General features: G+C 42.9%; 3 protein-coding genes across 3 annotated transcripts; all 3 read right to left on the reverse strand.

Annotated features, from left to right (window-relative positions):
* Positions 1-959: 959 nt before the first annotated feature.
* Positions 960-5,883, reverse strand: LOC109894043 (transcription factor Ken-like). The gene is made up of 3 exons (XM_020487259.2): positions 5,392-5,883; positions 4,685-4,803; positions 960-4,477 (listed from the first exon to the last, which is right to left on the reverse strand). Exons 1-3 carry the CDS (start codon positions 5,648-5,650, stop codon positions 3,365-3,367), a joined length of 1,491 nt encoding a protein of 496 aa, XP_020342848.2. The 5' UTR covers positions 5,651-5,883; the 3' UTR covers positions 960-3,364.
* A 3,859-nt stretch (positions 5,884-9,742) lies between these two features.
* Positions 9,743-20,300, reverse strand: LOC109894039 (zinc finger protein 662-like). Its single transcript, XM_020487256.2, has 3 exons — positions 19,867-20,300; positions 11,678-11,802; positions 9,743-11,450 (listed from the first exon to the last, which is right to left on the reverse strand). Exons 1-3 carry the CDS (start codon positions 20,147-20,149, stop codon positions 10,140-10,142), a joined length of 1,719 nt encoding a protein of 572 aa, XP_020342845.2. The 5' UTR covers positions 20,150-20,300; the 3' UTR covers positions 9,743-10,139.
* A 4,131-nt stretch (positions 20,301-24,431) lies between these two features.
* LOC116374618 (uncharacterized) lies at positions 24,432-27,073 on the reverse strand. The gene is made up of 3 exons (XM_031828204.1): positions 26,563-27,073; positions 25,997-26,127; positions 24,432-25,840 (listed from the first exon to the last, which is right to left on the reverse strand). Exons 1-3 carry the CDS (start codon positions 26,819-26,821, stop codon positions 24,653-24,655), a joined length of 1,578 nt encoding a protein of 525 aa, XP_031684064.1. The 5' UTR covers positions 26,822-27,073; the 3' UTR covers positions 24,432-24,652.
* Positions 27,074-27,269: the final 196 nt, after the last annotated feature.

Genomic DNA, 27,269 nt, shown 5'->3' on the forward strand with positions numbered 1-27,269 from the left:
TAAAGATACAAAATCCTTCAAGCAACCTCACACCCAACAAAATCTAATTCCGATGTCTAAACCCAATTGTTTTTTGCAGATTACAATAGCCCAAACATTTAAAAAATAAAATAATTCAAAACATAATTGTCTTTTTGTCAGGCAGGACCATACATGAATGAGAGCACATATGACTTGGAAAGTCTATTAATCAGCTACAAAAAAGTAATGCTTACATTCATCATACATATTCATAGTTGACATTTCCATCTATTGTATCTCTGTGTTTACAGGTCTATATTTCCTAGATGCATTAAGATATCCTAATGCTGTTTGTATGTAGGTAGAACTACTATCTAAAAAATGTGGGGGCTTGCCACTAGCCTATTATATTCATTATAATCTAAAAGGCTAAACTGATCCTAAAATAGCACTCAGAGGCTTGGTGGATACGGGCCCTAACCTAACACAATTAAGACACTAGTTCAGTGGGCTCACCTCAGTGCTGTTCAGCTGGTTCCTCTGTAGGTTCAGGAGGAGGTGTTCCCAAGACCCTCCTCACACCCCTCATTGACCAGCAGCACCTCTGGACCCTCCTCCTGGAAGAGACAAGTGATACAGATTACACAGACATACACTCCTTCAGGTACGTACACACAGATAAAACACACTTTCAACATGGAGTGTTTACCCATCTCCACTATGTTTGAGTCCTATACTGTTACAGACTTCATTGTTGTTAAACTATCATGGTGGACATAAATATGTTGTGGGTAAATATCAGTCAGCTATGATATGTCAAAATCATCAGACAAACCTTAAACCATTTTAATGTTTACAGTAGGTGTTTGTTAGTGTGTGGGTATGTGTAGGTATATTTAGTAAGTGTATATTGGTTATAAAGCTCTGTTGTGTGTATGCAGAATGGGGTGAGATCAGATGTGATGTATAAAGAGAGTCTCAATGAAAGTCTTAGAATGAAAAGTCCCATTTTGTCTTTATTAAACATAAGTGTTAAATGCACAATATGAAAACTACAAATGCATGTCTGCCAGGCACACAGAGAGACATCTCAGCTTAATGTCGGCGCAGCACCTCAAGCTCAACAAGAAGGAGCCCGCTCCAAGACCTCTCCATCACGGTTGACAACACCACAGTGTCTTCCTAGAGTGCAAAGAACCTTGGTGTGACCATGGACAACACTCGGTCATTCTCTGCAAGGCAGTGACTCGCTCCTCGCAGGTTCATGCTCTACAACATCCGTAGAGTACGACCCTTCCTCACACGGTGCAGGTCCTAATCCAGGCTCTTGTCATCTCCCGTATAGACTACTGCAACTCTTTTGGCTGGGATCTATCAAACCCCTGCTATTTATCCAGAACACTGTAGCCTGCCTGTGTTCAACCTTCCCAAGTTCTCCCATGTCACCCTACTCCTCCAGTGGCATCCTGTCAAAACTTCGCATCCACTAAGACTATGGTGCTTGCCTATGGAGCAGCAAGGGGAACTGCTCATACCTTACATCCCAACCTGACCACTCTGTTCTGCCACATCTTGTCTCTAGGCCGTCCCACACCTACGAGGGATCAGCTCCTGCTCAGCCCAATCAAAACTAATTTCTGTTCTGGCACCCCAATGATGGAACCAGCTTCCCCCTGAAGCTAGAACAGCAGAGTCCCTGCCCATCTTCTGAAAATTTCTGAAACCCTACCTCTTCAAAGAGTATCATAAATTAATCCCATCTTAAATTAAGTGTTTAACATATCAAAATATATTTTATATTTGACATTCTTCAAAGTAGCCACCCTTTGCCTTGATGACAGCTTTGCACACTTTTGGCATTCTCTCAACCAGCTTCATGAGGTAGTCACCTGGAATGCATTTCAATGAACAGGTGTGCCTTCTTAAAAGTTAATTTGTGGAATTTCTTTCTTTAATGTGTTTAAGCCAATCAGTTGTGTTGTGACAAGGTAGGGGAGGGTATATTTGGTTTACAAAAAGTATATTATGGCAAGAACAGCTCAAATAAGCAAAGATAAATGACAGTCCATCATTACTTGAAAGTAGAAGATTAGTTAATCTGGAACATTTCAATCACTTTTTCTTCAAGCGCTGGAAAATATTAAGAAAGTTTCTTTCAAGTGCAGTCGCAAAAACCATCAAGCACTATGATGAAACTGGCTCTCATTGGGACCCAGAGTTACCTCTGCTGCAGAGAAGTTCATTAGAGTTAACTGCACCTCAGATTGCAGCCTAAATAAATGCTTCAGAGTTCAAGTAACAGATACATCTCAACAACTGTTCAGAGGAGACTGCATGAATCAGGCCTTCATGGTCTAATTGCTGCAAAGAAACCACTACTAATAGGACACCAATAAGAAGAAGAAACATGAGTAATGGACTTTAAACCGGTGTAAATCTGTCCTTTGGTCTGAGCCCAAATTTGAGATTTTTGGTTCCAACTGCCGCGTCTTTGTGAGACGCAGAGTAGGTGAACGGATGATCTCCGCATGTGTGGTTCCCACCGTGAAAAATGGAAGAGGTGGTGTGATGGTGCTTTGCTGGTGACACTGTCGATGATTTTTTTTTAAATTCAAAACACACTTAACCAGCATGGCTACCACAGCATTGTGCAGCGATATGCCATTCCATCTGGTTTGGGCTTAGTGGGACTATCATTTATTTTTCAACGGGACAATGACCCAAAACACACCTCCAGGCTGTGAAAGGGTTATTTGACCATGAAGGAGAGTGAGTGCTGTGTCAGATGACCTAGCCTCCACAATCACCCAACCTCAACTAAATTGAGATGGTTTGGGATGAGTTGGACCGCAGAGTGAAGGAATAGCAGCCAAGAAGTGCTCAGAATATGTGGGAACTGTCAAGGCAAAGGGTGGCTTCTTTGAATTATCTCATATGGTTCGATTTGTTGTTTTTTGGTTACTACATGATTCCATGTGTTATTTCATAGTTTTGAGGTCTTCACTATTGTTCGAATAATGTAGAGAATAGTAAAAAAATATATATATAATCTTGAATGAGTTGGTGTGTCCAAACTTTTGACTGGTACTGTATATGTTTATTTATGCTGTATATAACAGACAATGGCTGAATGAAATATTGTACCCAGGAATATTCATGACGGAAATGTGTTACTTTTGTTATTACAAAAGGTATCTGTGGACCTTTCCGCTGACAATGAAATTAAAATGAATCTTTGACTTTAATGTAGGGTTTCAGGTATAGAGTGGAATGGTTTTTCAGCTGGTGTACACTGAGGTAGCTCCTCTATGAACTTCTTCCCGCAGTGTGTACACACAAACAGCCTTTCTCCCGTGTGGACCTTCAGGTGCTTCTCAGCTGGTTCTGGTGGGAAAACGCATTTTCACACTGGGGGGCAGCTGAAGGATTTCTCTCCTGCGTGAATCCTCTGGTGCCTCTTCAGGCTGGACGAATGAGAGAAGTGCATATGACACTGGGTACAGCTGAAGGGTTTCACCCCTGTGTGGACCCTCTGGTGGATCTTTAGGTTGCCAGCCTGGGCAAAGCTCATGTGACACTGGGTACAGCTGAAGGGTTTCACCCCTGTGTGGACCCTCTGGTGGATTTCCACCTTCTGGAGGCAGCTGAACCCTTTGTTACAGAACATGCAGAGGAACCGTTTCTCTTTACTACTGCCTGATGTTGCTCCCCCTTCCTGAGCCATGGCCCTTTGGTCCTTTGAATTCAATAGCTGATCGAAAAGGACGCGTCTGTGGGAATCTGAAGACCCTATTGATGTGGACATTGTGTCGCGATCCCTGAACGCGTGTAAAGGGGAGTGGGTGGCGACATCTGGATTAGTCTCTACACTTTCCTTATAATCTATGAAATCTCTGCCTTGTGAGTGTCCTCCTCCTAATTGAGTCTGGTCTGCATTCCATGTCAGAGGAACATCTCCATCCCCTTCATCTACGACTATAACCTCCCTTTTCTTATCTAGGCACCCATCAGAGTATACATTACTACTATACCGGTTCCAGTCCCCACTAGACAGATCAGTCTGTGTCTCTAAAGACAAGAGCATGTTGCCAGAGTCCATCTCTGTAGAGTAAGAACAAGACGGATCATCACCACCAGTGTCTAACGTGTCACCATCACCACAGGAATGAACCTGGCTCTGATGAAATACCGGAAAGTACTCTAGGCCGGGAGCAGGAGGACAGCCCAGTGGCCCCAGCCTCTCCGAGTCTGATCCGTGGTCAGATCCTGTATGTAAGAGCCTGTGTGTTACAGTTAAAGTCTCCTTGTCTGTCTCTGACTTGAGGACGGCGTTCGGCATTCCACTGACCTCCGTGATGCTGGGTTGGGTCCTAGGCGGTGCTGGGGCGGTGGTGGAGTCCTCCGTAGCTATATTGGACACTCCAACCGCTCCAGTCTGAATGTTTCTGCTGAGCCGTGGGTCCTCCTCTCCTTCAGCCTTCTCCAGCTTGACTCTAGGACCTGCAGCCTCTGCAGACTGACAAGAAGAGAGGAGGTTATTACCAGCACATGAGTTTAATTGGATAACAATGTTGCAGGGAGGTCTCACAAGCTCCCCTATGGCAGATAAATTAGGATGTACATGTAAGCAAGTGAATAGCTGATGGAAACATTTCTGAAATAAACAGGCCACATTTGATTTACAAATAACTGGAATATTTTTATGCAACACTATTACACTAACCTCTTTCACGACCTTGGTTAAGGTTCCACTCCCCTCATCAACAGTGATTGATTGGTCATCTCGCCATTTATTGCGTCCCGCTGGCTTAACAAAGCTGCTGTGGCCTCCAGTGAGATGTCCTTCACCCGAGAGAGTGTGATTGGGGGAAAAGAGGTGTTTAGGTTAGCTACTGTCAATGCTCAACACTATATTGTACACTATTGACACGGTCTAGAATTGGCAAGGATGTAAGGTAACACTTTGTATAACATCTTGATATACTATTTATAGATCGATTTATGTTCCATGCATCATATTGTTTTCAATTAGTAAATAAAAGGGAATGTAGTAAATCAAGAAAGTCGTTAGAATATGAGTGTCTTTGTGCAAGTTTTTTTAATTTACATTTTTTAAACCTTTTTTAACCTTTATTTAACTTGGCAAGTCAGTTAAGAACAAATTCTTATTTTCAATGACGGCCTAGGAACAGTGGGTTAACTGCCTGTTCAGAGGCAGAATGACAGATTTGTACCTTGTCAGCTCGGGGATTTAAACTTGCAACCTTTCGGTTACTAGACCAATGCTCTAACCACTAAGATAGTTAATTAATCAGGGGAATTATCCAAAAACTGACCAAGACACAATATTGGTTAACTCATCTTAAGTCACAAATGCGCAGAGGGGAAGGGGGCGAGAAGCCCCGCAGCTAGGCCCTCTGAAAAATGTACCTCTTGCCATTCCTCTGCTTCGGTCGAGGATCTTGACACTACTGGGACGACTGCCGAGGACGCGCTCCCGTGCCACCTTCAGTTCTAGTAGCTGTAGTTTCCTCCGCAATGCCGTGTTTTCTTTCTGGCTTTGAGACATTTCCAAACGAAACACTGCATAGTCGTCGTCTACGAGTTTACAGATCTCTGCCACGGCTGCATTCGCTAGCACCTCCATGATGGAAGTTATTTGAGTGTGAAAAACCATACAGTTAGCCATTGTTAGCTAACGTTAGCAGCTAGATAGCGTTACCAAGATACCATCTATCAACCAAGTCCTGTCTCCAACACGAACTAAACACTACCTGGGAAAAGTATGTGATGCCGTGCCGCTAAATTAGTCATATTTGGAGTTACATGGTTTCAATAAACGTCGATATAATAACCCCAAAAAACGCTAACGTGGAAATTGTTCATGGTCAATGTTCACTTCCGTTTAAACTAAAGAGAAGTGATCTTATTGGTTGGCGTCATAGCTCAAATGGTGTGGTGAAATGAGAAAGTTACGCGCCCTGTTCTTTGACTTACAGTGCTGCATATAGACTGTGACGCCGTCATGAAAAATGCGCGTTTCCATGGGGCAAAAGTCATCCTGTTGTGATTCAGGATGGCCAGATTGCTAGCAAGAATGACAAGAAACTGCTAATTGTGGAATCATAAGTGGCTCGTTTCAGCTTGTTCTTAATACCATGCCTTGTTTTGAGGTGTTTTGAGTGATTTCATGTCGATACTAATATGGCTAAAATCTGTGGCTAAATATGGCTCAAATCTAATATGGCTAAAATCTGTTTTGCTCCATTATTGTGCATGTCGGTTTTGGTGCTAAACAACCAACCCATCTATTACATTACACACCAAATCTCCTAAGATCACTATCTTTCAAGATAAGAGCAGACTTGTTTAAAAAAGAACAGTGTGTTAGCAATAATATAGTAGAAAATAATATTACTTTATTCCATCTTACACCTCAGTAAGGTAAATATTAAACTGTCCTTGTTCTAGCCTAGGTTTACTGTCTCTCTAAAAACAGGTATTTATACAAGCCTGTTTCAAATGACAATTTAACAAAGGGTCGATAAGGGGTATGTGGTTAAATATCCTCTTACCCCAAGACACTTCACATGATAACTATAATATGTCAGATAAAGAATGGTTACCAGATATCCCCTGTGTACATTTCAGGCCACACTGCAACAATTTCTCCCTGTTGTGGATACGCCTATGTCTGATAAGGGTACTCAGGAAGGAAAAGTTATTGTGTACATAGTTTGTACTTGAAGGGCCTCTCCTTGGTGTGAATGGTCTTGTGTTTCTTCATATAGTTCTCATCAGTGAAGCACTTCCCACACATGTGGCAGGCTTATCGGCGTCCATCCCAATACTCACCCTCCCATGTTGTGACCAAATGACACCAGAGGAGGTAGAAGCAGGAGCCACCACCCTCAAGTAGTTAGTCTTTGAGCTCCCTCCTTGACATCTAACCATTGTTTGGGTGTTCTTGGGATTGTTTGCTGTGTTATAGGCTAGGTACCGCTTGTGGTGAACGCCCGTCCTTAGCTTGTCTGTATTGGTTGGGTAACTCTGAGGTAGCTGAGGAAGGCTTGAACCAGGCCCAGTCTTTGTATGAACCCATTCACCAGGCATGAGATGAGATCCTGAAAGAGAAGACAGACTTCCTGTTAAGTTCCCACCACTCTCTGTGAATCCTGAAGCCCAGAGTGACCTGCTCTGTTCATTATGGATACTGTGGTGTTAATATCGTAGTATCAGGAGGGTCTATCTCTATCAGCTTCCTCCCTCCACTGACCGTGAAGAGAAGGGTCTGGGCTGCAGACTGGATCCCTGATTTGAGCCTCTGGGTATATCTATTTGAATTCAATCCCTTTTTGATTGAAATGAAACCTTCCATACATATTTGCCCAATGTAGAAGTGCTCAGAAAGTGACTTTTTGGACCTGAATGCCAAAACATTCAAGAGGTTTGGAACCAGTTCAGAGAACAGAACCGAAAACCGGAAAAGAACGAAACAGAACTGGGAACAAAAGTGATCTCTAGTGTTCCGGAACAGAACAGTGATCTATGGTTCTGATTCGTCTGAGCTCAGTCCCTGCAATGATACAAAAATGACCATGTCAGTCAGCACAGAGTCAATTTTGTATTAAACTTTTACAGATACCATCACACCAACCATCCCCATGTCATCTACTCTGCCTCATCATATTCATTCTTTCCTCAGTTCACCTCATCCAGTTCCCTACTACATCCAAAACCAACAGAATTAAGTACAAACAAACTACAAACTACCTAGTACTACATTACATTATTATACTCTATACATGGGCCATGTGCATTTTTGCTGGTGTATCCTGAGGTTGATCTTCTCTGAGAACCTCTTCCAACAGTGGATACAGGCAACGGCCTCTCCCGTGTGGATCTTCATGTGTATCTTTAGAACCTCTTCTCACACCGGGGTCAGCTGTAGGGTTTCTGTCCTGTGTGGACCTTCTGGTGCCTCTCCAGACTGGACGAGTGGGTGAAACAGTCCGGGCACAAGTGGCAACCGAATGTTTTTTCCATCTTGTGCATCCTCTGGTGGATCTACACCTGTTTGGGGAAATGGATGACTTTCCCACAGAATGAACACAGGAATCATTTCTCTTTGGCGCTGCCACCTTTACTGATTCTTTCTCAACTACTGTCATTTGCCAATGTGCTTGTGTAGCCATTTGGTGTTGAGGCATTGGCATTGTCAGGTCTGGTTTAACATAAGGAGAGTGTGAAGAGGACGAAGGCCAGGAAGTGTCTGTGTTGTCGCAGGGTCCCTGTTCCAGTTGATAGAACCTATAGAAGGCGGACTGGCCATGGTCTCTACCAGTCTGTTGTCATGGAGACTAAGTTTGGATGTTTTGTGTTTGACTGTCTGTTTCTGGTTGTGGTTAACAGTGTTGTTCCCCAGCCCAGAGTTGAGGACGCTGTCCCATCCACTGACCTCCACAATGTCGCCACTAACCTCCAGTTCTGGTCCGCTCGGTGATGCCGTTCCCTGGGCCCTTGGCTGCACCCGTCCGGGTCTGGAAATCCAAGATGGCCACCCAGATGGCAAGAATCGTGCAAGCAAACAGGCGGGCCACAAATAAACAAATAACAGCGCCGTACAACAGTGGTGTGCAGAACGACATCTTACAATGCAATGCATAACTCGTCGATCCTTGTCACAGAGTGGCTATTGCAGCACCGGGTTCCACTCCTATCAGCTAAAAACAAGAAGATGAGGCTCCAGTGGGCATGCGATCACCAACACTGGAGGAGGGGAAAACATTGCCTGGTCTGACTAATCCCGGTTCCTGTTAAATCATGCTGATAGCAGAGTCAGGATTTTGCACAAGCAGTATGAGTCCATGGACCCATCCTTCCTGGTGTCAACGGTATAGGCTGGTAGCGGTGGTGTAATGCCGGCCAATCTGCAACAGCTGCGCGATGCCATCGCGTCAGCATGGACCAATATCCATGTGGAACGTTTCCAACTTGTAGAATCTGCGCCCCGAAGAATTCAGGCTATTCTGGAGGCAAAAGGGGGCCTGACCTGGTACTAGATGGGTGTACCTAATTAACTGTATGTCCCCCTTACCTTGCTCCTCCCATCTTTTGTCCACTCAGCAGATCAATACTCTCTGGTCAGTCTTCTATTGTTTCCTCTTTCACCAGTGCAGATCAGGCTTCCCATCCTCCATGTCTACTTCATCTGCCCTTGACCCAGGCACTGAACCCTAATTGCTCCTCAATTTGAAGCTACAGCAACAAGATGTCAATTTGTTTTTGCTGTTCTCCAAATTGCATTTTAGAGTTTTAAATTGTGTAGAAATGCAGTAAATAAGCTTAAATGTTATAGAAATTCCATGACCATGGTTCCTCAGACCCTCCTCACATCCCTCCTCCTTCACCAGCAGCACCTCTGGACCCTCCTTCTCCTGGAAGAGACAGGTGATACAGATTACACAGACATACACTCCCTCAGGTACGTACACACGCACAGATACGTTTCCACTACGTTTCAGTCCTATACTGTAGTTACATAATGACTTCATTGTTGTTAAATCCATCATGGTGGACATAAACATTGCTGTGGGTAAAAATAAGTAAGCTGTGATAAGTCAAAAGTCAGACCAACCTGACTAACTATTTTGACGTGTACAGAAGGTATGTTAGTATTATTTAGTAAGTTATTTGCTTATAAGCACTGTTTTGTGTAGGCAGAATAGGGTGAGATCAGATATGATGTATGTTAAAGGGAGTCTCAATGAAAGTCTTAGAATGAAAAGTCCCATTTTGTGTTTATTAAACAAACACGTTTGAAATACACCATATGAAAACCACGTCTCAACAAAAAATCTGCATGAATTTAATCAACTGCATACATTCTCATTAAAAGTGTCTTGGGGAAAAAACTAAAGTAGTTGAATGGAAGTAATGAAATAGGCATTTGTGAACATTATATAGCCTACACAGTACAAACACAATATATAACAGACTTTTTCGGCTTACATATCTACTATGTCTGGATGCAATATTCTACCCAGGAATATTCAACACTGAAATCTGTTACTCTTGTTATTCCAAATGGATCTCTGGATCTTTTCTGCTGATAACAATGAAATTGTATCTTTGTATTTAATGCAGAGTTTGATCTAAATGTCTAACGAGTGGAAAGGTTACTTTCTATGTTCTAGAGTGGAATGGTTTTTCTGCTGGTGTATCATGAGGTAGCTCCTCTCAGAGAACCTCTTCCCGCAGTCCGTGCAGGCAAACGGCCTCTCTCCCGTGTGGACCTTCAGGTGCATCTTCAGGTTGCCAGCCTGGGCGAAGCGCATGTGACATTGGGTACAGCTATAGGGTTTCTCCCCCGTGTGGACCCTCTGGTGCCTCTTCAAGTCACCAGCCTGGGCAAAGCGCATGTGACACTGGGTACAGCTGAATGGTTTCACCCCTGTGTGGACCCTCTGGTGCCTCTTAAGGCTGGACGAGTGGGAGAAGCGCATATGACACTGGGTACAGCTGAAGGGTTTCACCCCTGTGTGGACCCTCTGGTGGATCTCCAACTTCTGGAGGCAGCTGAACCCTTTGTTACAGAACATGCAGAGGAACCGTTTCTCATTACTATTGTCTGATGTTGCTCCCCCTGCCTGAGCCTTGGTCCTTTGGTCCTTCGAGTTCAATACCTGATTGAAAAGGATGTTGCCGTGTGAATCGGAAGGCCCCATTGTCGTGGACACTGGGTCGCGATCCCTGAACGCGTGTAAAGGGGAGTGGGTGGCGACATTTTGATTTGTCCCTAAGCTTCCACTGTAATCTAACAAATCTCTGCCCTGTGAGTGTCTGTTTCCTAGATGACTATCTGCATTCCATGTGGGAGGAGCATCGCCCTCCACTTTCACAGTCACCTCATCTACCACTATAACCTCCTCTTTCTTATCTAGGCACCCTTCAGAGTATACGCTACTACTGTACCGGTTCCAGTCCCCTCTAGACAGATCATTATGTGTCTCTAAACCCAAGGGCATGTTGCCAGGGTCCACCTCTGTATTGTAAGAACAAGACGGATCATTGCCAGTCTCTAACGCGTCACCTGCATCTCGATGGGAATGAACTGTCCTTGGGCTCGGGTTACTGTAAAGTAAATACTCTGAGCCAGGAGCAGGAGGACAGCCAAGTGGCCCCAGCCCCAGTCTCTCTGGGTCTGACCTGTGGTCAGATCCTGTGTGTAAAAGCCTTTGTGTTACAATTAAAGTCTCTGTGTCGGTCTCTGACTTGAGGACAGCGTTCAGCGTTCCACTGTCCTCTGTGATGTTGGCTTTGGTCCTGGGCTGGGGCGAGGCGGTGAGGTACTTTGTGGCTAAAGGGGATGCCACTCCAGCCGCTGCTTCAGTCTGGATGTTTCTGTTTTGTTGTGGGTCGTCTTCTTCAGTCCTCTCCTGCTTGACCAGAGACGATCCTCCAGGACCTGCAGCCTCTACATCTACAGACTGACTCAAGAAGAGAGGAGGTTATTATCGGTACATGAGTTGAATTGGATAACAACGTCATAGTGAAGTCTAACAAGCTATAAATTAGGATGTACATGTTAGCAAGTTAATAAAAAATAAAAAAATATCCTTTATTTATAAGCAAGTCAGTTAAGAACAAATTCTTATTTACAATGACGACCTATTTGATGTACTGTAATTTTTTTATGTTACACTATTACACTAACCTCTAGCACCATAACGTGCTGGGATGAGGTTCCACTCCCCTCATCAACAGTGATTGGTTGGTCATCTCTCCATGTATTGTCTCTTGCTGGCTTCACAAAGCTCTTGTGGCCTCCAGAGAGATGTCCTTCACCAGAGAGAGCGATTGAGGGAAAAGAGGTGGTTAGGTTAGCTACTGTCAATGCTCAACGCCATATAGTACACCATTGACAGTTTTGACAGTGGATGTGTCCGAATTCCCATACTTGCATCCTAATAAGTATGCCGTTTGAGTATGCAAAAACAAAGTGTAATAGTATGCGACATTTAAAAAATCTAGTATACTTGAAATACTAATTTCGCCTTTGACAACAGCTGATCAATTAGATAAGGGGATGCGCTACCGAAATCAACGAATAGCGTGAAAAAACTCAATCGCGCATGATGCATTCTCAGTATGCGAAAATATAATTATGTGAATTTTCGATGATCGAGATGGTTTAAATGCCAGGATGTTATACTCATCTCAGCTCTTTATCTAGTAGAATTAGATGCACACTTTCCCACAATGCATTGGAAGAGGTGAGCTGCGAGTGATTTGCCCTATTTCTCTTTGAGTAGCCAAACAACAAGTAGGCTACTTAATTGGGAAGATGTAGATTTTGCTCTCAAAATAATTGAGTATTGAATCGTAAGCACTACATTGTTGAAAACAGAAGTTTTTTTTTCACCCAAAGAGGGTTTCTGTTTTCTCATTGAAAAGTGTTTCTTGTTTTCTTGGCCTTCGTCAGAGCTTTTAAACTAAATACTAGACCATATTTTGATATCTGAACGTGTCAGCACAGGGGATTCGGGATATGGCTGCGTTATTGATGTCATGTTAATCAGGCCTTTTGATTTTAACATATGGATTGTTTTAGTTTTGCAGGCTAGGCTACCTATTTAACGATTTAATGTATGGATGAAGCCTTACCATTGATTCTGATCTCGTTCCCAATGATCAGTGCTTTAATTTTATGTTGCTGTCCAGGGGTTCTGAATTTGAAAGCATCCGACTGTCCACGTTTTTCTGTGCAATATCCTTTTTATTTGAACATTTGATGTGTGTACTAGGTTATTTGATTTAATTTATATACAGTGCATTCGGAAAGTATTCAGACCTCTCAACCTTTTCCACATTTCCCCTCAACCTTTTCCACAATCTACACACAATACCCCATAATGCCAAAGCGAAAACAGGTTTAGACATTTCTGCAAATGTATTACAAATTTTAACAAAAACTCCCAAAGGTGCTTCAACAAAGTACTGAGTAAAGGGTCTGAATACTTATGTAAATGTGATATTTCATTTTTATTTTTATTTTTTATAGATTTTCAAAACAATACCTGTTTTTGCTTTGTCATTATTGTGTGTCGATTGATAAGGGGAAACAAACCCCAATTTAATCCATTTTAGAATAAGGTAGTAACGTAACAAAATGTGGGGTCTGAATACTTTCCGAATGCACTGTATGTTACAGCAATTTTGTTTCACTAATAAATATTACGTTTTAAATAGGATAGATGAGCTATGGCAGGGGTAAGCAAACCCTGTTCTTGAAGTGCTGCAGATACTGATATGTTACGTTTCGTATGGTATGTATTCATTTGTGTATGTCGTTTTGTTGCTAACCTTACTTTGTTACCTGCCAACTTTACGGTTTTTAACTTTTTAATTACCGTTTATATTTTTAGTTTTTCCCTCACTCAACTTTTTTCATTCAACTTTTCACTCCGGACGCTTTATCTGTACATGGTTCGTCAGGACCTCCACCAGCCGAAGCTAAAAGTAGTAACATTAACATGATGCCTTCTAATTGCAGTCGCTGTTCTCATAATATACAGGAGAACGATCGCCTTACGGCGAGGATAGATGTGCTGCAAGCCCAGCTTCAGACGCAATCGTTAGACAAGGGTCATTTCAGTGTAGGAAAGGATGAAACAGCGTCTGTGCCCCCAGTAAATACAGATAGTAGTATAAATCTCCTCGCACAGTCCCCGCAGCCGGACAATTTTCTCATGGCTTCTGAAAGGAAATGCTGTAGGAATGCTCAACCGGTGTCGCTCATTCAGCCGACAGAAACTTTCAACCGGTTCTCCCCATTAATCGGAGTCAGAGGCTCGGGTTCTCCCCATTAATCGGAGTCAGAGGCCGAGCCTTCTCTGGTCTCTACTCCTCCCGTTACGGGATCTGAGACGCCGAAGGCTCCCACCATTAGCTCTGACAAATTGAAAACCCTAGTAATTGGCGACTCCATTACCCGCAGTATTAGACTTAAAAGGAATCATCCAGCGATCATTCACTGTTTACGAGGGGGCAGGGCTACCTATGTTAAAGCTAATCTGAAGATGGTGCTGGCTAAAGCTAAAAATGGCGAGAGTATAGGGATATTGTTATCTACTTCGGAACCAACGATGTTAGGATGAAACAGTCAGAGCTTCAGCGTGTAAATCAGCTAGAAAGATGTGTCGGCATCGAGTAATTGTCTCTGGCCCCCTCCCAGTTAGGGGGAGTGATGAGCTCTACAGCAGTCTCACAACTCAATCGCTGGTTGAAAGCTGTTTTCTGCCCCCCCAAAAGATAGAATTTGTAGATAATTGGCCCTCTTTCTGGGACTCACCCACAAACAGGACCAAGCCTGGCCTGTTGAGGAGTGACGGACTCCATCCTAGCTGGAGGGGTGCTCTCATCTTATCTACAAACATAGACAGGGCTCTAACTCCCCTAGCTCCACAATGAGATAGGGTATAGGCCGGGTAGCAGGCTGTTAGCCAGCCTGCCAGCTTAGTGGAGTCTGCCACTAGCACAGTCAGTGCAGTCAGTTCAGCTATCCCCATTGAGACCGTGTCTGTGCCTCAAACTAGGTTGGGCAAAATTAAACATGGCGGTGTTCGCTTTAGCAATCTCACTGGAATACAAACCTCCTCTATTCCTGCCATTATTGAAAGAGATTGTGATACCTCACATCTCAAAATACGGCTACGTAATGTTAGATCCCTCACTTCCAAGGCAGTTATAGTCAATGAATGAATGAATCACTGATCATAATCTTGATGTGACTGGCCTGACTGATACATGGTTTAAGCCTGATAAATTGACTGTGTTAAATGAGGCCTTACCTCCTGGTTACACTAGTGACTATATCCCCCGCGCATCCCGCAAAGGCGGAGGTGTTGCTAATATTTACAATAGCAAATTTCAATTCACAAAAAAATAAACTACGTTTTCTTTTTTTGTGCTTCTAGTCATGAAATCTATGCAGCCTACTCAATCACTTTTTTTATAGCTACTGTTTTACAGGCCTTCTGGGCCATATACAGCGTTCCTCACTGAGTTCCCTGAATTCCTATCCCACCTTGTAATAATGGCAGATAATATTCACATATTTGGTGACTTTAATATTCACATGTAAAAGTCCACAGACCCACTCCAAAAGGCTTTCGGAGCCATCACCGACTCTTGGTTTTGTCCAACATGTCTCCGGACCTTTTCACTGCCACAGTCATACTCTGGACCTAGTTATGTCCCGTGTAACAAATGTTGTGGATCTTAATGTTTTTCCTCATAATCCTGGACTATCGGACCACCATTTTATTACGTTTACAATCGCAACAAATAATCTGCTCAGACCCCAACCAAGGATCATAAAAAAGTTGTGCTATAAATTCTCGGACAACCCAAAGCTTCCAAGATGCCTTTCCAGACTCCCTCCGCCTACCCAAGGACGTCAGAGGACAAAAATCAGTTAACCACCCAACCGAGGAACTAATTTTAACCTTGTGCAATACCCTAGATGCAGTCGCACCCCTAAAAACCAAAAACATTTGTCTTAAGAAACTAGCTCCCTGGTATACAGAATATACCTGAGCTATGAAGCAAGCTTCCAGAAAATTGGAAAGGAAATGGCGCTACACCAAACTGGAAATCTTCCGACTAGATTGGAAAGACAGTACCGTGCAGTATCGAAGAGCCCTCAATACTGCTCGATCATCCTATTTTCCAACTTAATTGAGGAAAATAAGAACAATAAAAAAAAGTTGATACTGTCGCAAAGCTAACTAAAAAGCAGCATTCCCCAAGAGAGGATGGCTTTCACTTCAGCAGTGATACGTTTTATGAACTTCTTTGAGGAAAAGATCATGATCATTAGAAAGCAAATTACCGACTCCTCTTTTTTTTTATTTATTTTATTTTACCTTTATTTAACCAGGTAGGCAAGTTGAGAACAAGTTCTCATTTACAATTGCGACCTGGCCAAGATAAAGCAAAGCAGTTCGACAGATAAAACGACACAGAGTTACACATGGAGTAAAAACAAACATACAGTCAATAATGCAGTATAAACAAGTCTATATACAATGTGAGCAAATGAGGTGAGAAGGGAGGTAAAGGCAAAAAAAGGCCATGATGGCAAAGTAAATACAATATAGCAAGTAAAATACTGGAATGGTTTACATCTGCGTATTCCTCCAAAGCTCAGTTGTCCTGAGTCTGCACAACTCTGCCAGGACCTAGGATCAAGGGAGTCACTCAAGTTTTTTGGTACTATATCTCTTGACACATTGATGAAAATATTCATGGCTTCTAAACCTTCAAGCTGCATACTGGACCCTATTCCAACTAAACTACTGAAAGAGCTGCTTCCTGTACTTGGCCCTCCTATGTTCAACATAATAAACGGCTCTCTATCCACCGGATGTGTACCAAACTCGCTAAAAGTGGCAGGAATAAAGCTTAATGAAAAAGCCAAACCTTGACCCAGAAAAGATTCTAAAAACTCATCGGCCTATATCAAATCTCCCATTCCTCTCAACAATTTTAGAAAAAGCTGTTGTGCAGAAACTCAATGCCTTCCTGAAGACAATGTATACGAAACACTTCAGTCTGGTTTTAGACCCTATCATAGCACTGAGACTGCACTTGTGAAGGTGGTAAATCTTTTAATGGCCTCAAACCGAGGCTCTGCATATGTCCTCGTGCTCCTAGACCTTAGTGCTGCTTTTGATACCATCGATCACCACATTCTTTTGGAGAGATTGGAAACCCAAATTGGTCTACACGGAAAAGTTCTGGCCTGGTTTGATCTTATCTGTCGGAAAGTTATGTTTGTCTCTGTGGATGGTTTGTCCTCTGACAAAACTGTAAATTGCAGTGTTCCTCAAGTCTCCGTTTTAGGACCACTATTGTTTTCACTATATATTTTACCTCTTGGGAAACATAATGTTAACTTTCACTGCTATGCAGATGACACACAGCTGTACATTTCGATGAAACATGGTGAAGCCCCAGAATTGTCCTCCCTGGAAGCCTGTGTTTCAGACATAGGGAAGTGGATGGAGGCAAATGTTCTACTTTTAAACTCGGACAAAACAGAGATGCTTGTTCTAGGTCCCAAGAAACAAAGAGATCTTCTGTTAAATCTGACAATTAATCTTGATGGTTGTACAGTCATCTCAAATAAAACTGAAGGACCTCGGCGTTACTCGGGACCCTGATCGCTCTTTTGACGAACACATCAAGACTGTTTCAAGGAAAGCTTTTTTCCATCTACGTAACATTCGAAAAATCAGAAACTTTCTGTCCAAAAATAATGCAGAAAAATTCATCCATGTTTTTGTCACTTCTAGGTTAGACTACTGCAATGCTCTACTTTCTGGCTACGCGGATAAAGCACTAAATAAACTTCAGTTAGTGCTAAACACGACTGCTAGAATCTTGACTATTGATCATATTACTCCAATGCTAGCCTCTCTACACTGGCTTCCTGTTAAGGCAAGGGCTGACTTTAAGGTTTTACTGCGAATCTACAAAGCATTACATGGGCTTGCGCCTACCTGTCTTTCCCGGTTTGGTCCTGCCGTACATACCTACGGTCACAAGACACAGGCTTCCTTACTGTCCCTAGAAAAGCATGGGAGCAAACAGTTGGAGGCAGGGATTTCTCCTATAGAGCTCAATTTTTATGGAATGGTCTGCCTATCCATGTGAGAGACGCAGATTCGGTCTCAACCTTTAAGTCTTTGTTGAAGACTCATCTCTTCAGTAGGTCCTATGATTGACTGTAGTCTGGCCCAGGAGTGTGAAGGTGAACAGAAAGGCAATGGAGCAACGAACCGCCCTTGCTGTCTTTGCCTGGCCAGTTCCCCTCTCTTCGCTGGGATTCTCTGCCTCTAACCCTATTACAGGGGCTGAGTCACTGGCTTACTGGTGCTCTTCCATGCCGTCCCTAGGAGGGGTGCGTCACTTGAGGGGGTTGAGTCACTGACGTGATCTTCCTGTCCAGGTTGGTGCCCCCCTTGGGATGTGCCATGGCGGAGTTCTTTGTGGGCTATACTCGGCCTTGTCTCAGGATGGTAAGTTGGTGGTTTGAATATATCCCCCTAGTGGTGTGGGTGCTGTGCTTTGGTAAAGTGGGTGGGTTATATCCTGCCTGTTTGGCCCTGTCCGGGGGTATCGTCGGACGGGGCCACAGTGTCTCCCGACCCCTCCGGTCTCAGCCTCCAATATTTATGCTGCAGTAGTTTATGTGTAGGGGGGCTAGGGTCAGTCTGTTATATCTGGAGTATTTCTCCTGTCTTATGCGGTGTCCTGTGTGAATTTAAGTATTCTCTCTCTCTCTCTCGGAGGACCTGAGCCCTAGGACCATGCCTTAGGACTACCTGGCCTGATGACTCCTTGCTGTCCCCAGTCCACCTGGCCGTGCTGCTGCTCCAGTTTCAACTGTTCTGCCTGCGGCTATGGAATCCTGACCTGTTCACCGGATGTGCTACTTGTCCCAGACCTGCTGTTTTCAACTCTAGAGACAGGAGGAGCGGTAGAGATACTCTGAATGATTGGCTATGAAAAGCCAACTGACATTTACTCCCGAGGTGCTGACCTGTTGCACCCTCGACAACCACTGTGATTGTTATTATTTGACCCTGCTGGTCATCTATGAACATTTGAACATCTTGGCCATGTTCTGTTATAATCTCCATCCGGCACAACCAGAAGAGGACTGGCCACCCCTCATAGCCTGGTTCCTCTAAGTTTCTTCCTAGGTTCTGGCCTTTCTAGGGAGTTTTTCCTTGCCACCGTGCTTCCACACCTGCATTGCTTGCTGTTTGGGGTTTTAGGCTGGGTTTCTGTATAGCACTTTGTAACATCAGCTGATGTAAGAAGGGCTTTATAAATACATTTGATTTGAATCACCCATTTCATATGATATGTTACAAATTTGCAGAACTTACAATATGTTATGAACTTGCAAAACATATATGCTACGAATGCTAGCTGGCTAACATTAGCTAGGCTAGGGGTTAGGGTTAGGTAAAAGTGTTAAGGTTAGGGGGTTAGCTAACATGCTATGTAGTTGCAAAGTACCTAAAAAATAAGTAAGTAGTTAAAGTTGCCAATTAGCTAAAAATGCTAAAGTTGTCCGTAATGAGATTCAAAAGATGTTTGAGTTATCGACTAAATGTTTTGCCTTAAGTAACCATCTGCCTTATGTAACCATACCAAACATAACCTATCATACTAATTTGGTCTCCCGGATTTACATTTTACTATGTTACATCTAGTCTATGAGACCAGACCCCTGGGCTACAGTGTAGGTCGAATGTGACAAGTTAACTATAACCAGCCTGAGTAGGCCTATTCTATTTAGAGAAATTAATCATTATCAAGTTGGTTAATGTAATGTCTGCTGAATTTGTAAAAATCCACCCGCACTCAGTCCTGCCCCACATACTCAGCCAGTCAGGAGTAGCTACTGCGTTGCGGCCGTTGCATACTGCATACTTTTTTACTAATGGTACTTGCTAAATAGTATGCGACGATGAGTACACAGTATGCAGTTTAAGTATGGGTATTCGGACACAATCACTGTCTAGAATTGGCACGGATGTAAGGTAACACTTCGCAAAACATATACTATTTATAGATTGATTATGTTCCATGCATCTTATTTTCATTGAGTAAATAAATGCAGTACATTTTTTTTTTAATGGTTAGAATATGATATTGTGTCTTTGTGCAAGATTGCTAAGTAATCAGGGGAATTATTGCATACTATTCCAAAACTGTCAAAGACCCAATTCTGGTTAACTATGTGGTTAATAACGCATCTAAAGTCACACATGCGCAGAGGGGAACGGGGCAACAGGCCCAGAAGCCTCGTCCTGCAAAATGTACCTCTTGCCATCCCTCTGTATTGGTCGAGGATCTTGACACTACTGGGACGACTGGCGAGAACGCGCTCTCGCATTGTCCTCTCTGCGCGCTCCCGTGATACCTTCATTTCCAGTAGCTGTAGTTTCCTCCGCAATCCCCGGTTTTCTTTCTGGCTTTGAGTTATTTCCAATCGAAACACTGCATAGTCGTCGTCTACGAGTTTACAGATCTCTGCCACGGCAGCATTCGCTAGCACCTCCATAACGGAGGCTATTTGAGTGTGAAAAACCACACAGTTAGCCATTGTTAGTAGCTAGTTAGCGTTACCTAGATAACATCTATCAATATTTTGAGTTCTAGGGTTAATACATGTCTAAATAACAACAAAAACGCTTAACGTGGAAATTGATCTTGGTCGTTCTTGATTCCGTTTACTTCTTCTTTGGTAGATTGGCGGTCTTAAACGTCTACGGTGCATGCCGCCACCTACTGTGCTGGAGTGCGTGGTCAATCACGATTCTCAAAGCTCTACTTTGATAGACAAGAAAACCCATAAAACTAAATCCTCATACTACTAAGAAAATAAAAAAGCCATATTAACTTCCAACAGACCATCCCCCAAATCCCTTCCAAACCCCCCAACCTTAATGACCCTACACTTGAATATCACCCTCTCCTCAACATACCTGTAACAATACAACACATGCTCCACTGTTACATCAACCATGCACTCCAGACGCAAAGCATTATGCTTACCGAACACCAACTCTAACTTCCTAATCTGACCTTTGAATCTTGGTCCACCGACCTTTCTTTAGAGGGCATATAAATCCTGGCCCTTGGGCTCAGAGTCCCACCTCTTCTGCCACACATCTATCAAAATGGCTCTGATCTTACATTTGGCCTCACCTCTACCCAGTGGTAGAGTTCATTGGTTTGTCTTCTACATACAGTATTTTGAACATCTAATTCAGGAATGTATACGCCTGTTCCTGTGCGACCACTATCTGGGTTGTTTACTTCTTCAAGTGATTTTCCGGCAGACTGGACCGTATTGCTGCTGTGGACCGTATTGCTGCTGTTCACAGGTCGGAGTGAAAATGCAATACACTAGGTTGTGATAGCTTCAGTATCTCTGCAGCACATCTGAATGGAAGCAAGTTTGTGGTTGTGAAATTAACACTGGATCCAGCAGGGTATTATTTTCTGTGGTCGCAGCTTGTATCAACTGTGCATACTCTCTCTTGTACAACAACGTCAAGATGGGCTTGTCAATCTGGACAGCAGATCCTTGTGGAAGGAGTGTGTGTACTGGTCTCAATGTTTTTGTGACTTCTTAACTGTAGAAAACAAAAATTGTGGCACATCTAACAGACTGAGTCAAGAGGGCTATTAAATGCAAAGTGAGATCAAATGTTGCTATGCTAACCAGGGAAATGTCACCAACGAAGTTACATGAGTGGGACGTTAGCTCAATGAAAGCAGTCAATGAGGTTACTAAAACAGCTCTAACCTTTGATTGTTAGAAACTATTCCTGTTCTGATTTCATATTTGAAAAGCAGAGGAAGATTTCCTACACTAACTTTTTGTCTCACTTCTTGGGAAAGTGGTTAGAATTTCAGTTGTTAGAATTTTTTGGGAGGTTACCAAAACAGCTGTATCGTTAGATATTTTTGCTCTGATTTCAGATTTGAATAGCAGAAAAGTAGAGGAAGAGTTCAAACACACACTTTGTGAAAGTGGTCAAAGTAGCAGATTTGTGTCAAATGTTATATTGTTGTTTACAGTGAATATAATAATGTTGGAAGTCAAGATGTCAAAATGGACCCTTTAGAATGTTGTGGAAATCCCATGAAAGTGATTTCCAATGCCTCGCAAAGAAGGGCACCTATTGGTAGGTTGGTACAAATAAAAAAAAAGCAAACATTGAATATCCCTTTGAGCATGGTGATGTTATTAATTACACTTTGGATGATGTATCAATACACCTAGTCACTACAAAGAAACAGGCATCCTACCTAACTCAGTTGCCGGAGAGGAAGGAAACCGCTCAGGGATTTCACCATGAGGCCAATGGTGACTTTAAAACAGTTACATTGTTTAATGGCTGTGATAGGAGAAAATTGAGGATGGATCAACAACATTGTAGTTACTCCTCAATACTAACATAAATTACAGAGTGAAAAGGAAGCCTGTACAGAATAAAAATATTCCAAAACATGCATTCTGTTTGCAACAAGGCACTAATGTAATACTGCAAAACATGTGGCAAAGCAATTAACTTTTTGTTCTGAATACAAAGTGTTATGTTTGGGGCAAATCCAATACATCACTGAGTACCACTCTCCATATTTTCAATCATAGTGATGGCTGCATCATGTTGTGGGTATGCTTGTAATCTTTAGGGACTGGGGAGTTTTTCAGGATAAAAAAATAATTGGAATGGAGCTAACCACAGGCAAACTGGGGTTTCTTACCAAGAAGACATTGAATGTTCCTGAGTGGCCGAGTTACAGTTTTGACTAAAATCTACTTGAAAATCTAACCTGAAAACAGTTGTCTAGCAATGTTCAACAACCACTTTGAAAGAGATAGAAGAATTTTGAAGATAATAAATGGGCAAATGTTGCACAAACCAGGTGTGGAAAGCTCTTAGAGACTTACAGACTCACAGCTGTAAATACTGCCAAAAGGTGCTTCTACAAAGTATTGACTCAGGGGTGTGAACACTTACGTAAATGAGATATTTCTGTATTTCATTATCAATACATTTGCAAACATGTCTAAAAACACGTTTTTGAATTCAGGCTGTAACACAACACAATATGGAATAAGTCAAAGGGTATGAATACTTTCACTGTATATTCCGGACTCTGACAAGGCTCGTTCTAATATTTCTTAATTTCTACATATATATATAAAATATATATTTGTTAACATTTATTTAACTAGGCAAGTCAGTTAAGAACAAATTCGTATTTACAATGACGGCCTACACCGGCCAAACCCAGACGACACTGGGCCAATTGTGCGCCACCCTATAGGACTCCAAATCGCAGCCGGTTGTGATACAGCCTGGATTTGAACCAGGGTGTCTGTAGTGATGCCTTTAGCACTGAGATGCAGTGCCTTAGACCGCTGCGCCACTCGGGATTATATGTGTATTGTTTTATGTTACCTGGTATTAATTACTGAACTGTTGGAGCTAGAAACACAAGCACTTGCCTGCACCTGCGATATCATCTGCAAATCTGTGTATGCGACCAGTGAACTTGATTAGATTTGTTAAAGCGCTGTCGGGTGAATGCAGAACAAGGTGAAAACCACACACACACACAGACCTCAACTAAGAAACTGCATTATCTTGATAAACTGCATTAATTTCCTCATTAAAAGTGTCTTGGGAATTTTTTTAAGTTGGTGAATGGATGTATAAAATAGGCATTTGTGAACATCATATAGCCTACACCAGTGATCACCAACCAGTCAATCTTCAAGACATTCCACACCAAACATTTCTGTAGAAAAAAAACGACGATAAAGGTTGTGATAAAGGCTTGCTCTCCTTTTTAAATTTGATTTGTGTTGCGCTGTTGGCGGTAGGTGCTGTCACCGGTTAAGCAGTCTTCCCATTTTGAACCATTTCATTTGTGTGAAAAGACAAACCTACCAGGCGGACCGAGTGAGTGCGCCTACTGCACTGGCCAATCAGGTAGCTCAAATCACTGTGCCTACAGAGCTTCCACAGTAAAGTTTGATACTAGCCTACGTAAGACTTAATAACTTTTAAAACCATGACCATAGAGACTGTCAAAGAATACAGTAAAGAGCTGCTGTTTTTACGAGTGAGTTCATGTCAAAAATTAAAATGATTCAGCACCATTGCAAAACATAAAATGCTCTTCTCTACTACTTCCACTCGCGATGCAGCTGCAATGAATGAGTAGCCAAGTGTATTGCTAGTCTGCGGTTTTTATTATTATTAGTCCATCGTCGTGTCTACTTTAAGAGGAATATTTCACTTCCGACTCGAGTTTCCGAAGACGGTGTCCCACTCTCTGTTCAGTCTCACCAGAGGAAAAGTAGGAGAGAGCAGTGACTGTGAGAAGTGGACCCTCTGCTGTTCTCTCCCTCCCTCCACTGAGACTAATGCTGTGTTCGAAACAACTGGGAACTCTGAAAAAATTGAGATCCAATTGGAAATAATTGCTATTGAATGGTCATGAATTCCAAGTCAGAAACTCTGGCATCTTTCTAGACCTCAGACTTTCCATCCTGAAGATTACTGACATCATGATTTGACCTAGTTTTTTCCCCGAGCTCCCATTTGTATTGAAAGCACCATGACAATCAGATGCAGGTACCATCAGTCCAGTAAAATAAAAAAGCAAATTATTTCAATTTATGCTAAGCAAGTTGCTACACCAACTGATCTATTTTGTAAACAAAGCTTGAGTTTTGAAATATGGTCTGAGAAGAACAAATATTGGCAGGCCAGGCATATAGCCAGTATGCTGTGATAATGTATTAGTCCTACTGCCCAAACCTCATTCCTACAAAACTGTTAAGTAATGTTTTTTTTTTTAATTCTGAGCGATAGATCAATAAAAGTGATCTTGAATAGGTTGGTGACCACTGGCCTACACAGTATTGTAGGATGCATTATTCTACCCAGGAATATTCAACACTGAAATCTGTGACTCTTGTTAATCCAAATGTTCTGCTGACAACAATGAAAGTTAATCTTTTAATGCAGGGTTTGATCTAAACGTCAGAAGCTATCGAGTCAAATGGTTACTTTCTATGTTATAGAGTGGAATGGTTTTTCTGCTGGTGTATCCTGAGGTAGCTCCTATCTGAAAATCTCTTCCCGCAGGGCGTACAGGCGAACAGCCTCGCTTCAGTGTGGATCTTCAAGTGCATCTTCAGATGGTGCTGGTGGGAGAACCTCTTCTCACACTGGGGGCAGCTGTAAGGTCTCTCTCCTGTGTGGACCCTCTGGTGCCTCTTCAGGTCACCAGCCTGGGCGAAACGCATGTGACACTGGGTACAACTGAATGGTTTCTCCCCTGTGTGGACCCTCTGGTGCCTCTTCAGGTTGCCAGCCTGGGCGAAGCGCATAGAACACTGGGTACAGCTAAAGGGTTTCACCCCCTGTTTTTTGCCAGATGTTGCTTCCCCTCCCAGAGCCTGGGCTCTAGCCCCGTCTTTTGAGTTCAATGCCTGATCCAAAAGGGCACAGCCGTGTGAATCGGAAGGCCCCATTGACGTGGACACTGGGTCGCGATCCCGGAACGGGTGGACGACATTTGGATTTGTCTCTAAGCTTTCCCTGTAATCTAAGAAATCTCTGCCTTGTGAGTGTCTGTCTCCTAGGTGACTATTTGCATTCCATGTGGGAGGAGCATCGCCCTCCACTTTCACAGTCACTTCGTCTACGACTATAACCTCTCCTTTCTTATCTAGGCACCCTTCAGAGTATACACTACTACTGTACCGGTTCCAGTCCCCTCTAGACAGATCATTCTGTGTCTCTAAATCCAAGGATACGTTGCCAGGGTCCATCTCTGTAGCGTAAGTACAAGACAGGTCATCAATGCCTGTGTATAACACCTCACCATCTCCACGAGAATGAACCGTCCTCTGGACCTGGTGAAATATCGGTAAGTATTCTGAGCCGGGAACAGGAGGACAGCCCAATGCCCCCAGCCCACGTCTCTCTGGGTCTGATCCGTGGTCAGGTCCTGTGTGTAAGAGCCTGTGTGTTACAGTTAAAGTCTCAGTGTCAGTCTCTGACTTTAGGACAGCGTTTGGTGTTCCACAGACCTCAGTGACAATGCGTTGGTAACTGGACTGCACTGGGGCGGCGTCCTCCGTGGCTACAGGGGGCATTCCAGTCGGGCCAGTCTGGATGTCTCTGCTTTGCTGTGGGTCCTCCTCTCTTTCAGTCTTCTCCTGCTTGACCCCAGGACCAGCAGCCTCTGCATCTGCAGACTGACACAAGAAGAGGTTGTTACCATTAAATTAGTAAAATTGGATAAATGATGTAGGGAAGAAAGTTTCACAAGCTCCCTTATGGCAAGTGAATAGCCGGCCACATTTGATTCACAAAGTAACTGTAGTTTTTTTATGTAACACTATTACACAAACCTCTATCACGATAACGGGCTGGGTTGAGGTTCCACTCCCCTCATCAATAGTGATTGGTTGGTCATCTCTCCATGTATTGTGTCCCACTGGCTTCACAAAACTCCTGTGGCCTCCAGTGAGATGTCCTTCACCTGAGAGAGTGATTGGGGGAAAAGAGATGGTTAGGTTAGCGAATGCTCAACGCTGTATTGTACTCTATTGACAGTTTTGAAACCGACTATAATTGGTAAGGATGTAAGATAACGCTTCTCATAAATTATTGATATACTATTTATTGAGAAATGTATTATGTTTGATGCATCACAATGTTTTCATTGAGTTAATAATAGGACATGCAGTAAATCAAGAATTTGATAAGAATATGGTTAAAATATCATATTGTGTCTTTGCTCAAGATAACTAAGTAATCAGGCGAATTATTGCATACTATCCAAAATATGACCAAGACCCAATTCTGAGGAACACATCTGAACACATGTGCAGAGGTGAACGGTGCGACAGGCACTGAGCTATATATGAACCGCGACAGGCCGCACAAGCTCGGCCTTCTGCAACATGTACAGTACCTCTTGCCATTCCTCTGTGTCTGTCGAGGATCTTGACACTACTGGGACGACTGGCGAGGACGCGCTCCCGTGCCACCTTCAGTTCGAATAGCTGTAGTTTCCTTCGCAATGCCCTGTTTTCTTTCTGGCTTTGAGACATTTCCAAACGAAACACTGCATAATCGTCGTCTACGAGTTTACAAACCTCTGCCACGGCTGCATTCGCTAGGACCTCCATGATGGAGGCTATTTGAGTGTGAAAAACCATACTGTTAGCCATCGTTAGCTAACGTTATCCGCTAACTAGCTGGCTAGCGTTACCTTGACAATCGATAACATCTGTCAACAAAGTGCTGTCAGTATGTGATGTTGTGCAGTTAAATTGTTCATTTTGAGTTCCATGGTGTTAATAAACGTATAAATAACAACAACTCTAACGTGGAAATTGTTCTTGGTCGCTGTTCTTTTCCGGTTACACTTCTTCTTTGGGTTTTATGTCGAACTACACGCAAAAAGATGTATTGTCGCCACCAACTGTGCGGAATGAAATAAAATATCCCAAAATACTAAATTAATGTGGATAAAAATACTGACTACCTGAAATCTCCCATCAACATGATCCTGTCTTCATCTGTTTAACTCTTCACTCTGATTGAACTTTTATCAACATACGATTCACCCTCTTCGAGACCCTGAACGGATATCCCAGATAAACATCATCATCAAAA

This window comes from Oncorhynchus kisutch, linkage group LG7 (genome assembly GCF_002021735.2).
Source record: "Oncorhynchus kisutch isolate 150728-3 linkage group LG7, Okis_V2, whole genome shotgun sequence".
NCBI lineage: Eukaryota > Metazoa > Chordata > Actinopteri > Salmoniformes > Salmonidae > Oncorhynchus > Oncorhynchus kisutch.

What these genes read in the sequence shown, in the direction of transcription:
- LOC116374618 (XM_031828204.1), bottom strand. Translation starts at nt 26,821, where the DNA reads ATGGCTAACAGTATGGTTTTTCACACTCAAATAGCCTCCATCATGGAG. An exon ending in ACACAGAGGAATGGCAAGAG is followed by an intron (nt 26,128 to 26,562) that starts GTACTGTACATG and finishes TCACTCTCTCAG; the next exon opens with GTGAAGGACATCTCACTGGA. An exon ending in AGCCCGTTATCGTGATAGAG is followed by an intron (nt 25,841 to 25,996) that starts GTTTGTGTAATA and finishes TTCTTGTGTCAG; the next exon opens with TCTGCAGATGCAGAGGCTGC.
- LOC109894039 (XM_020487256.2), bottom strand. Translation starts at nt 20,149, where the DNA reads ATGGCTAACTGTGTGGTTTTTCACACTCAAATAGCCTCCGTTATGGAG. An exon ending in ATACAGAGGGATGGCAAGAG is followed by an intron (nt 11,803 to 19,866) that starts GTACATTTTGCA and finishes TCTCTGGTGAAG; the next exon opens with GACATCTCTCTGGAGGCCAC. An exon ending in AGCACGTTATGGTGCTAGAG is followed by an intron (nt 11,451 to 11,677) that starts GTTAGTGTAATA and finishes TTCTTGAGTCAG; the next exon opens with TCTGTAGATGTAGAGGCTGC.
- LOC109894043 (XM_020487259.2), bottom strand. Translation starts at nt 5,650, where the DNA reads ATGGCTAACTGTATGGTTTTTCACACTCAAATAACTTCCATCATGGAG. An exon ending in AAGCAGAGGAATGGCAAGAG is followed by an intron (nt 4,804 to 5,391) that starts GTACATTTTTCA and finishes TCTCGGGTGAAG; the next exon opens with GACATCTCACTGGAGGCCAC. An exon ending in TAACCAAGGTCGTGAAAGAG is followed by an intron (nt 4,478 to 4,684) that starts GTTAGTGTAATA and finishes TCTTCTTGTCAG; the next exon opens with TCTGCAGAGGCTGCAGGTCC.